Source organism: Bos taurus, chromosome 9 (assembly GCF_002263795.3).
Source record: "Bos taurus isolate L1 Dominette 01449 registration number 42190680 breed Hereford chromosome 9, ARS-UCD2.0, whole genome shotgun sequence".
Taxonomy (NCBI): Eukaryota; Metazoa; Chordata; class Mammalia; order Artiodactyla; family Bovidae; genus Bos; species Bos taurus.
The window spans coordinates 38,207,866-38,219,881 of record NC_037336.1 but is presented as its reverse complement, the minus strand read 5'-3'; the positions used below and the strand labels follow the sequence as shown (position 1 = coordinate 38,219,881).

The window sequence follows — 12,016 nt, the reverse complement described above, 5'->3', positions numbered from 1 at the left end:
TTATCAGAGATGTACATTATTAGTTCAAGTGCATTCATGGGATTCTCTTTTCAAATGTCACTGGGATTAAAATAACAGGAAACCGGAGATGGAAGCATTAGAAAGGGGTCGGTCGATTTGGCAGCTGCATGTGCCTACACTGCTACAGAGGACATCCTGGAGGTAATGGTTATTTAAGAAGATGGGGGAAGGGGAAAATAGAAACAGCAGGACTAAACAAACACTACAATGCATTAGCAACCTTTAGTGTTTGCCACTTACTTCTGTCCCTAGAAAAATGTGAATTGTTAGTTTTAAAATAAATGGAAATGTTCTAATTTGCATCTTAATGGAATGTGCGGGTAAAACAACACCTTCATGTACACACCATGAAGATCACTTATAATCAAAACCATCTGCCTAATGCCATCAATTATGCTAATTTTGAGGTAGATAGGTGTATTTAAGTATTCTTGCAGTTTCCAGTTTATGCAAAAATATTCTTGCATTTTGAAAAGCTTCTTTTGCCTCCTGGGAACTAGAAGAATCCACTTCTGCTATGTAGTATATAGCTCATGAAGGAAAACATGATCTTAGAGTGTAAGTCTTTAAAAATGCCTCCTACGACTTCTACTGAAGTCACTTCCGGTAAATATTTCAATCCCCATTTTCACTAGGTTTTCAATCCATTCCGTGAAAATGGGAAATACATAGCAAGCACTTTTGCTAAAAGGTTTCTCAGTCTCCTTCATAAATCTCTATCATGTTTCACTGTCTACTAGAAAATTCATTTCAGTTAAGGGGGAAAAAGTCTCTGGAGGGGGGCTTGATTACAGAGTTACAAAGACCACAATGCCAAAGTTTTCATTTTTATTAGCTATTTGGTTCAAATTTTTTTTTTTTTATGAAATTTTGATCTATAGACCTGACTATCTTAAGTTATAAAATAGGCTATGAAACAACTGTTTTATTCTCCGGGTTTATGTGGAGTGAAGCCAAACATATGGCAAACTATACTATTACAGAGGAATTTGGATGGATGGTTTCCTCCTCTGTGTATTATTTTTCAGGTCCATCCCCAGTGGCTGATAGCTGGAAATCAGCTGCCGAAAGTGGTGGGGCAGTTACCACCAGGGCCAGGGGCACATTCACAGATACACCTTGGTGGCCACTTACAATCATAAGCAGTTTATATGAGGTGTTTTACAGGAAAAGCTGAAGGGTAAAGAGAAAGCATGATGAGCAGTTTGCTCCTCCGTAGCTCAAATGTCCAGGAAGAATATTTCATCTCCACCAGAGATGCAAAGGCTCAGTGAAATATATGAAAAGTGACATATGCCCCTGACCTACCACACAGAGTCCTGAGCCGTCCAAGCACTCGTTGGAATTACCATTACAGTCACAGGGCAGACATTCTTCCGAGTAGGCAAAGAAGAATCCAGCGTCACATTTCTGAAACAGACACAACAAAAGCATCTTCGTGATTGAAAAGGTCAATTTTGGGCAACATTTTCTGGGAGGAGTAAGAGATGATTAGTAAACGATCTACATATTTCTTTACAGCACACATACTGAAATGAACTATTTATGCTACCATTCAATTGTCTTTGTCATATATCTTTCCTCTTTTCCCACTCTTTGCGATTTTGGGGGGCTGCGGGGGAGGGCTCCTGACGCAGTCTGGACACCGCGAGAACAAATGGTGCCCGATTCTCGCAATGAGCAGCTGCTTGCCCGCACCGTGACCTCGTCTGCACTGCGCGAACTCCTGTCACTTTCTGAGAATAACAGGAACACCTTTAACACCGTCGAACATTGTTAGGAAGAATGAGAAGATTTTAGGTAACAATGAAGGAGAAATTTTCTAATGTTTTCTTTCATTCCAAAACAAGACAAAACAAAACCACATTAGGGTGAAGAACTACATCGTGGTCCCTGTGAATAAAGACCTAACGGGTTCAGAAATTATTGGCTGTGGCAGAACGACCTAAAAGATGTGCCTCATAAAGTTGTACCCTTAAAAAAATCCTCTTTTCAGATCCTAAAGTTTTGAACGGAGGGGTCAGGAAGTTAATGAATCTTTACACATGTCGTGGGTTGTGTGTAGGTGCCGTCCCTGTATTTTGTTTATCCGCGTGACTGTGAGATATACATTGTTTTCCTTCCTTCTGGTGGTGAGATAATTAAGCCCGGAGATGCTGTGGGTTGTGATGGTAGCCTACCTTGCATTTGCTGAATGGCCCTCCCCAAATGTCACTAGGAGTCAGGTTGAGAAACTGTGAGATTGTTCATCCTTTATGCCATGGTTCCTGGCTCACAGATATGTGTTTTGCATTTCTTTGGAATGTTTCAGCACTGCAAGACAGAAATGCCATGCCGTCACAGGTCTGGAAGTTCAGTCCTTGCCTATCAGACAGATTTACATCTAAAGAATTCCAGACAGATAAGAATCTGGGTTGTTTCCACAAACTTACAAAATAAGAGGGTTCCCATCACACCCCCCATTGACTCAGTGTAGCTTGTACTGTCCTTTGACCAGGAAACTTTTCATTGTATCTGGCTGAGGTCCCTGACTGTTACACAAAGCCATTTCCTCTTGCTTGTTTCTCTCTAGAGACTCACTAGATACCATTCACAGTATAAAAACACTGTAGTCCTAAAACTAAAATTTAATATATTCCGTTTGAAAGAAGTTTAATAGAGCACAATGACATTTTTTTAATAAAGAAAAGGTAAAGAAATTCTGTTTTTCTAAGTGAAAAGGCTGAGAGGGGACCAATTTATAATGGAGACTTTATAGTTGATGGTAAGCCTTTTTTCAGTTTCCACTAGGGAACAAAAGAGAGGAAAGGTTATTAGATAACCAGAAGCTTTAAAGTCAGACCACCTAATTTCACATATGGTGAAATTTTTAATTAAAAGGGGAATGGATAACAGTAGTGAAGGGCTAAGTATTAGTTATCTCAGGAGCCTCCAAACCAGTAGTTTCTGAGTTTTCTAACTGCCCAAGTTAAGGACATTTGATTTGGGGAGTTTCTGATTCAGTAGGTCTGATGGTGAAGCAAAAGAATCTATATTTTTTAATAAAATAAATATTGTATTTTAAAAATTGTTTTCTATGTAGAGGATCATGTCATCTGCAAATAGTGAGAGTTTTACTTCTTCTTTTCCAATTTGGATTCCTTTTATTTCTTTTTCTGCTCTGATTGCTGTGGCCAAAACTTCCAAAACTATGTTGAATAGTAATGGTGAAAGTGGGCACCCTTGTCTTGTTCCTGACTTTAGAGGAAATGCTTTCAATTTTTCACCATTGAGGATAATGTTTGCTGTGGGTTTGTCATATATAGCTTTTATTATGTTGAGGTATGTTCCTTCTATTCCTGCTTTCTGGAGAGTTCTTATCATAAATGGATGTTGAATTTTGTCAAAGGCTTTCTCTGCATCTATTGAGATAATCATATGGTTTTTGTTTTTCAATTTGTTAATGTGGTGTATTACATTGATTGATTTGCGGATATTGAAGAATCCTTGCATCCCTGGGATAAAGCCCACTTGGTCATGGAAGGGAACTCTCTTACACTGTTGGTGGGAATGCAAACAAGTACAGCCACTATGGAGAACAGTGTGGAGATTCCTTAAAAAACTGGAAATAGAACTGCCTTACGATCCAGCAATCCCACTGCTAGGCATACACACTGAGGAAACCAGAAGGGAAAGAGACACGTGTACCCCAATGTTCATCGCAGCACTGTTTATAATAGCCAGGACATGGAAGCAACCTAGATGCCCATCAGCAGATGAATAGATAAGAAAGCTGTGGTACATATACACAATGGAGTATTACTCAGCCATTAAAAAGAATACATTTGAATCAGTTCTAATGAGATGGATGAAACTGGAACCTATCATACAGAGTGAAGTAAGCCAGAAAGAAAAACACCAATACAGTATACTAACGCATATATATGAAATTTAGAAAGATGGTAACAATAACCCTGTGTATGAGACAGCAAAAGAGACACTGGTGTATAGATCAGTCTTATGGACTCTGTGGGAGAGGGAGAGGGTGGGGAGATTTGGGAGAATGGCATTGAAACATGTATAATATCATGTATGAAACGAATCGCCAGTCCAGGTTCGATGCAAGATATTGGATGCTTGGGGCTGGTGCCCTGGGACGACCCAGAGGGAGGGTATGGGGAGAGAGGAGGGAGGAGGGTTCAGGATGGGGAACACAGGTATACCTGTGGCGGATTCATTTCGATATTTGGCAAAACTAATACAATATTGTAAAGTTTAAAAATAAAATAAAATTTAAAAAAAAAAAAAGAGAAAGGTAGCGAGGCAAAAAAAAAAAAAAAAACAACATTGTTTAACTGTTTCCTCTAGCCTTACTGAGATATAACTGACATCTAACATTGTATAAGTTTAAGATATACAACATGCTGATTTGATAGTATGGATTGCAAAATGATTACCACCATAGCATTAGCTAACAGCTCCATCTTGTCACATAATTACCATTTCTTCTTTGTGGTGAAAACATGTAAGATTTGCTGTCTTAGCAACTCTAAAATGTATAATACAGTATTACTAACTGTACATTAGATAACCAGAATTGTTTAGCTTTTTAACTGGAAGTTATACTCTGACCAGCCTCTCTCAGTTTGCCTGTCTCCCATCCCAGCCCCTGTAACCACCATTCTGGCCTCTGTTTCTATGCCTTCCAAGGAGTGGGGCAGAGACCGGAGGTGTATTTGAAACAGAAAAACACACTGCTGGTGGCAGAGAGTCTGGAAGCAGTACATGAAAAGCAGTACATGATGCCTGGAAGCAGTACATGAAAAGCTCCACTTGTACCATCAACTATAGTAAAGACCTTCCTCTGGCCCAAGGAATCAAATTTCTGTAAGGGTGTTTTAAATTTATAGTAGCTCAAGTCTTTTAGGCATTCTTGCAGCTCTTTCTTCTGAAGTAGACAAAGAAAATTAAGATTTGCCCTGAATGAATGCATCATTTTAAATATGACAGTGACTAATCTCTTATATCCCTGAGGCCCTAGCTAAATTAAGAAACTCATTTTTTAAAAAACTAAAATTATCACAACATAAGAAAAAACCCAAAAAGCAACAAAAAAGGGGAGGATTTTGTATTTTAGAATAATTTTAGGTTTACTGAAAAAATTTGAGGGATATGTATTTTTAAAAGACCCCATGAAATTTCTTTGTGAGACCAGGTTTGAAAAGATTATTTCAAAGAGGCACTCACAGTGATTTGTACACGGTCACTGCTCAATGAACGCTTGTGATTTGAATGGTTTGGACTAGGATAGGACGTCTGAGGCATACATGCTGTGGGAAACCAGCGGTTAATCGTGCTAACCCACTCACTGCTCTCTATTGGGGCTGCATTGGGTCTGCAGTCTTTCTCATCACAGTCCAGGCACCCACTACATAGACTGTGTACTAGATGAAATCTTTACTTTATGCTAAGTTTAGGAGGTGACTTCACTCTGTCATTATCCACTTACTGACTCACTAGGCAAAGGCTCTGACCTTATGTGAAAGATGTCTTGGCTCAGGTCTCATACTGTGAAAGATGGAAGACAAGGGAGGCAGGGACAAGGCTGTGTGGAACAGTCATTTGGCCCCCTGCTGAGAGGACACCAAAAGTTGGAAGCCTGGCCAGCTCCTTTGTTGCTGGGTTTTGTACACCTGGAAGGATTGTATTTTCTAACTCACCTATCCAGAAGGGAGGCACCATTTTAAAATTCACGCGAAGGTACCACTATCAGATAATAAAAATCCTGGATACGGGGAGCTTCTGATGCCATTACTAGACCCCATACACTTGATGCCTTAGACCTTGTATTGTAGAACTTTGGAGGATTTCTTGGAATGGTAGATTGTTAAGTGGTTCGAGAGAACTTGAGTATCCTTAGGAAGAGTGTTTAAGGCTGATTCTTTCATGTAAAAATATTTCATCATTTTCCCCCCAGAAAGTTCTGTTAATATTTACTAAATCTCTTCTTGAAATTCTATAGAAACTGATAAAATTGACCTTTGTGATATCTTTAAGAATGAAAATGTGGCTATTTTTTTAGTTTTGTTCCTGCTTAACAAGCTTTTAAGTAATCCAAGACCTGTGATGTTTAGAGGCCTGTGAAGACTGTTGAGAGTTTCTTGGACTGCAAGGAGATCCAACCAGTCCATCCTAAAGGAGATCAGCTCATTGGTAGGACTGATGTTGAAGCTGAAACTCCAAAACTTTGGCCACCTGATGCAAAGAGCTGACTCATTTGAAAAGACCCTGATGTTGGGAAAGATTGAGGGCAGGAGGAGAAGGGGATGACAGAGGATGAGATGGTTGGATGGCATCAACGACTCAATGGACATGGGTTTGAGTGGACTCTGGGAGTTGGTGATGGACAGGGAGGCCTGGCATGCTGCGGTTCATGGGGTTGCAGAGTCGGACACGACTGAGCAACTGAACTGAACTGAACTGAAAGCCAAATAGTCTTCTCACAAAGAAAATATTCCTGTCTGCTTTCCTTGAAAGTATTCTCCAGAATTTACTAAACAAAGATGTGTTTGTGTATATACATGTGTGTGTAAGCAAGAGAAGAAGTCTTACAATCAATTTTTCAATGCCACCCTGAATCCTCTTACCTTTCTAAGACTGACCTACAGCAGACAACTGTATAACACGTGGATGGGTGATTTAGAGAGCACTTGGGGGATATGTACCTTCTGGCATGGTGCCACAACCTTTAAAAAATTGATGATAATAACAAGGATGATAATTGTAATAATGATGATAATCATAATATAATTACTATTTACTGAAAGTCTATGTACCAAGTATTGTGATAAGTACTTTATCCATGTTATAGTATTTACTTTTCACAGCAACTCTGTGAATTAGATGTAAATATCTGCATTTTGGGCTTCCCAGGTAGCTCAGCTAGTGAAGAATCCGCCTGCAATGCAGGAGACCCTGGTTCAGTTCCTGGGTTGGGAAGATCCCCTGCAGGAAGGCATGGCAACCCACTCCCCATGGACAGAGGAGCCTACTGCTGCTGCTGCTGCTAAGTCACGTCAGTCGTGTCCGACTCTGTGCGACCCCATGGACGGCAGCCCACCAGACTCCTCCGTCCCTGGGATTCTCCAGGCAAGAACACTGGAGTGGGTTGCCATTTCCTTCTCCAGTGCATGAAAGTGAAAAGTGAAAGTGAAGTCACTCAGTCATGTCCTACTCTTTGCGACCCCATGGACTGCAGCCCACCAGGCTTCTCCGTCCATGGGATTTTCCAGGCAAGAGTATGGTGGGCTACAATCCATGGGGTTGCAAAGAGTCTGACACAACTGAACGACTAAGCACAGCACAGCGGAGCACAGCACTTGGATTTTAGCAGTGAACAAACTGAGAGTGAGAGAAGATTAGCAATGTATCCAGTATCACAGAGATTTGTAAGAGGTTCAGACTGACCCGAATCTTGTTTCTCTACTATACCATGATGCCCCTCGTAAATAAGTAAGTTTTTAAAATGTATTTAATTCACATTTTAAATTACTTGAGCATAAATGTCTGCCATGCTTAAGTCACTGCTTTGGTCATGTTGCATAGGTCTTTTGTTTTTACCCCACCATAGCCCTGTGAGGTAGCTTCTGTTACCTGCATTTTGCTGATCAGGTCTGTGTGGCTTACAGTAATTGTTACCCAGATCAAAAAACACAGATAAGAAATGGTGGACCCAGAAATTAGATCCATTGTTTGACTATCAATTTGAGCTGTTAACCATCTGGTGTACCATTAATATATGCTAATCAAACCCTTTTTGTTGGGCATTCAGGTTATTTCCAATGTTTTACTATTATAAACAGCAAATTCAAAGCAGGCTAAAATGAATAAAAATGTAAACTCTCTCATTTAAGGCCCAGAAAATTAAAAAAAAATAGGCACATGCTTAAAAATATAGCCAATTATTAATATATAAAAGCCACTGAATGAGAATATTTACTTTCTAAACAAGTTACTTCAGCCACATTGTTGTTTTGACCAATTACTTTCCACTAAATCACTTGTGGACCTTTTACAGCTCTCCACTGTTGAGCCACTCTTAATACACAGCTTGCCTCCTGCTCTGACACTGAGATTGGATTGATCAATAACGTTTACTTCTGCCTTTGAAGAATAAGAGTTAAAATTGCCATTTGCTTACTTTGTTATGATTAGTGTGATGTCTGACTTGGAGTAAAAGTCAATGTATGTGTACTTGACTAATTTTATATTTATAGAAATTAGAACTAGATGATCCTTAGGAGGAAATTAGTGTGGTATATCCATGTGCCACTTATATTTAAAAGAACTCAAAATGACAGTATATATATGTTGATATCCCTGCAGATATCCAGAGGTTCATCACATAATTACAATGTTAATTATTTCACTATATATAGTTATAATTAAGATTGTTTCTTAACAAAGAGGATAACATTTATACAGCTGATCAAACATTTATACAGCTGATCATTTTTTTTGGACAAGTAATTTAATATTCATATAGATTATAAGATAACTTGGACAAATATTAGTCTAAGTTACAAACTTTCTCTTCCTTTACATTATATAGTAAACTCAGTGTCTGATAAAAAGTAAAAACATATGTCAAAGTGCCATTTTAATGTGTATATAAATATTTTAATACTGATATTGGTAAATGATATCCTTTAGTAATCTTGCAAATGTACTTTATTTTTTTTAAATTTTATTTTATTTTTAAACTTTACAATATTGTATTAGTTTTGCCAAATATCAAAATGAATCCACCACAGGTATACCTGTGTTCCCCATCCTGAACCCTCCTCCCTCCTCCCTTCCCATACCCTCTCTCTGGGTCGTCCCAGGGCACCAGCCCCAAGCATCCAGTATCGTGCATCGAACCTGGACTGGTGACTCGTTTCATTCATGATATTATACATGTTTCAATGCCATTCTCCCAAATCTCCCCACCCTCTCCCTCTCCCACAGAGTCCATAAGACTGATCTATACACCAGTGTCTCTTTTGCTGTCTTGTACACAGGGTTATTGTTACCATCTTTCTAAATTCCATATATATGCGTTAGTATACTGTATTGGTGTTTTTCTTTCTGGCTTACTTCACTCTGTATAATAGGTTCCAGTTTCATCCATCTCATTAGAACTGATTCAAATGTATTCTTTTTAATGGCTGAGTAATACTCCATTGTGCATATGTACCACAGCTTTCTTATCTATTCATCTGCTGATGGGCATCTAGGTTGCTTCCATGTCCTGGCTATTATAAACAGTGCTGCGATGAACATTGGGGTACACGTGTCTCTTTCCCTTCTGGTTTCCTCAGTGTGTATGCCTAGCAGTGGGATTGCTGGATCGTAAGGCAGTTCTATTTCCAGTTTTTTAAGGAATCTCCACACTGTTCTCCATAGTGGCTGTACTAGTTTGCATTCCCACCAACAGTGTAAGAGAGTTCCCTTTTCTCCACACCCTCTCCAGCATTTATTACTTGTAGACTTTTGGATTGCAGCCATTCTGACTGGCGTGAAATGGTACCTCATAGTGGTTTTGATTTGCATTTCTCTGATAATGAGTGATGTTGAGCATCTTTTCATGTGTTTGTTAGCCATCTGTATGTCTTCTTTGGAGAAATGTCTATTTAGTTCTTTGGCCCATTTTTTGATTGGGTCATTTATTTTTCTGGAGTTGAGCTGTAGGAGTTGCTTGTATATTTTTGAGATTAGTTGTTTGTCAGTTGCTTCATTTGCTATTATTTTCTCCCATTCTGAAGGCTGCCTTTTCACCTTGCTAATAGTTTCCTTTGTTGTGCAGAAGCTTTTAAGTTTAATTAGGTCCCATTTGTTTATTTTTGCCTTTATTTCCAATATTCTGGGAGGTGGGTCATAGAGGATCCTGCTGTGATGTAGGTCGGAGAATGTTTTGCCTATGTTCTCCTCTAGGAGTTTTATAGTTTCTGGTCTTACATTGAGATCTTTAATCCATTTTGAGTTTATTTTTGTGTATGGTGTTAGAAAGTGTTCTAGTTTCATTCTTTTACAAGTGGTTGACCAGTTTCCCCAGCACCACTTGTTAAAGAAATTGTCTTTAATCCATTGTATAGTCTTGCTTCCTTTGTCAAAGATAAGGTGTCCATATGTGTGTGGATTTATCTCTGGGCTTTCTATTTTGTTCCATTGATCAATATTTCTGTCTTTGTGCCAGTACCATACTGTCTTGATAACTGTGGCTTTGTAATAGATCCTGAAGTCAGGTAGGTTGATTCTTCCAGTTCCATTCTTCTTTCTCAAGATAGCTTTGGCTATTCGAGGTTTTTTGTATTTCCATACAAATTGTGAAATTATTTGTTCTAGCTCTGTGAAGAATACCGTTGGTAGCTTGATAGGGATTGCATTGAATCTATAAATTGCTTTGGGTAGTATACTCATTTTCACTCTATTGATTCTTCCAATCCATGAACATGGTATATTTCTCCATCTATTAGTGTCCTCTTTGATTTCTTTCACTAGTGTTTTATAGTTTTCTATATATAGGTCTTTAGTTTCTTTAGGTAGATATATTCCTAAGTATTTTATTCTTTCTGTTGCAGTGGTGAATGGAATTGTTTCCTTAATTTCTCTTTCAGTTTTCTCCTTATTAGTGTATAGGAATGCAAGGGATTTCTGTGTGTTGATTTTATATCCTGCAACTTTACTATAATCATTGATTAGTTCTAGTAATTTTCTGGTGGAGTCTTTAGGGTTTTCTATGTAGAGGATCATGTCATCTGCAAATAGTGAGAGTTTTACTTCTTCTTTTCCAATTTGGATTCCTTTTATTTCTTTTTCTGCTCTGATTGCTGTGGCCAAAACTTCCAAAACTATGTTGAATAGTAATGGTGAAAGTGGGCACCCTTGTCTTGTTCCTGATTTTAGAGGAAATGCTTTCAATTTTTCACCATTGAGGATAATGTTTGCTGTGGGTTTGTCATATATAGCTTTTATTATGTTGAGGTATGTTCCTTCTATTCCTGCTTTCTGGAGAATAGTGGGAGACTTTAATACCCCACTCACACCTATGGATAGATCAACTAAACAGAAAATTAACAAGGAAACACAAACGTTAAACGATACAATAGACCAGTTAGACCTAATTGATATCTATAGGACAGTTCATCCCAAAACAATGAATTTCACCTTTTTCTCAAGCACACATGGAACCTTCTCCAGGACAGATCACATCCTGGGCCATAAATCTAGCCTTGGTAAATTCAAAAAAATAGAAATCACTCCAAGCATCTTTTCTGACCACAATGCAGTAAGATTAGATCTCAATTACAGGAGAAAAACTATTAAAAATTCCAACATATGGAGGCTGAACAACATGCTGCTGAATAACCAACAAATCACAGAAGAAATCAAAAAAGAAATCAAAATTTGCATAGAAACTAATGAAAATGAAAACACAACAACCCAAAACCTGTGGGACACTTTAAAAGCAGTCCTAAGGGGAAAGTTCATAGCAATACAGGCATACCTCAAGAAACAAGAAAAAAGTCAAATAAATAACCTAACCCTACACCTAAATCAACTAGAAAAGGAAGAAATGAAGAACCCCAGGGTTAGTAGAAGGAAAGAAATCTTAAAAATTAGGGCAGAAATAAATGCAAAAGAAACAAAAGAGACCATAGCAAAAATCAACAAAGCCAAAAGCTGGTTCTTTGAAAGGATAAATAAAATTGACAAACCATTAGCCAAACTCATCAAGAAACAAAGGGAAAAAAATCAAATCAATAAAATTAGAAATGAAAATGGAGAGATCACAACAGACAACACAGAAATACAAAGGATCATAAGAGACTACTATTGACAATTATATGCCAATAAAATGGACAACGTGGAAGAAATGGATAAATTCTTAGAAAAGTACAACTTTCCAAAACTGGACCAGGAAGAAACAGAAAATCTTAACAGACCCATCACAAGCACGGAAATTGAAACTGTA

General features: G+C 38.3%; 1 protein-coding gene across 3 annotated transcripts in view; it reads right to left on the bottom strand.

Moving 5' to 3' along the window:
• LAMA4 (laminin subunit alpha 4) overlaps positions 1 to 12,016 on the bottom strand; it is a 155,007-nt gene that overhangs the window by 111,198 nt on the left and 31,793 nt on the right. For all 3 annotated transcript variants that reach the window (XM_024996679.2, XM_024996680.2, NM_001205965.1), the window contains one exon: positions 1,330 to 1,431. In XM_024996679.2, the coding sequence (XP_024852447.1) occupies positions 1,330 to 1,431 (102 nt within the window). The remainder of the gene's footprint in view (positions 1 to 1,329; positions 1,432 to 12,016) is intronic.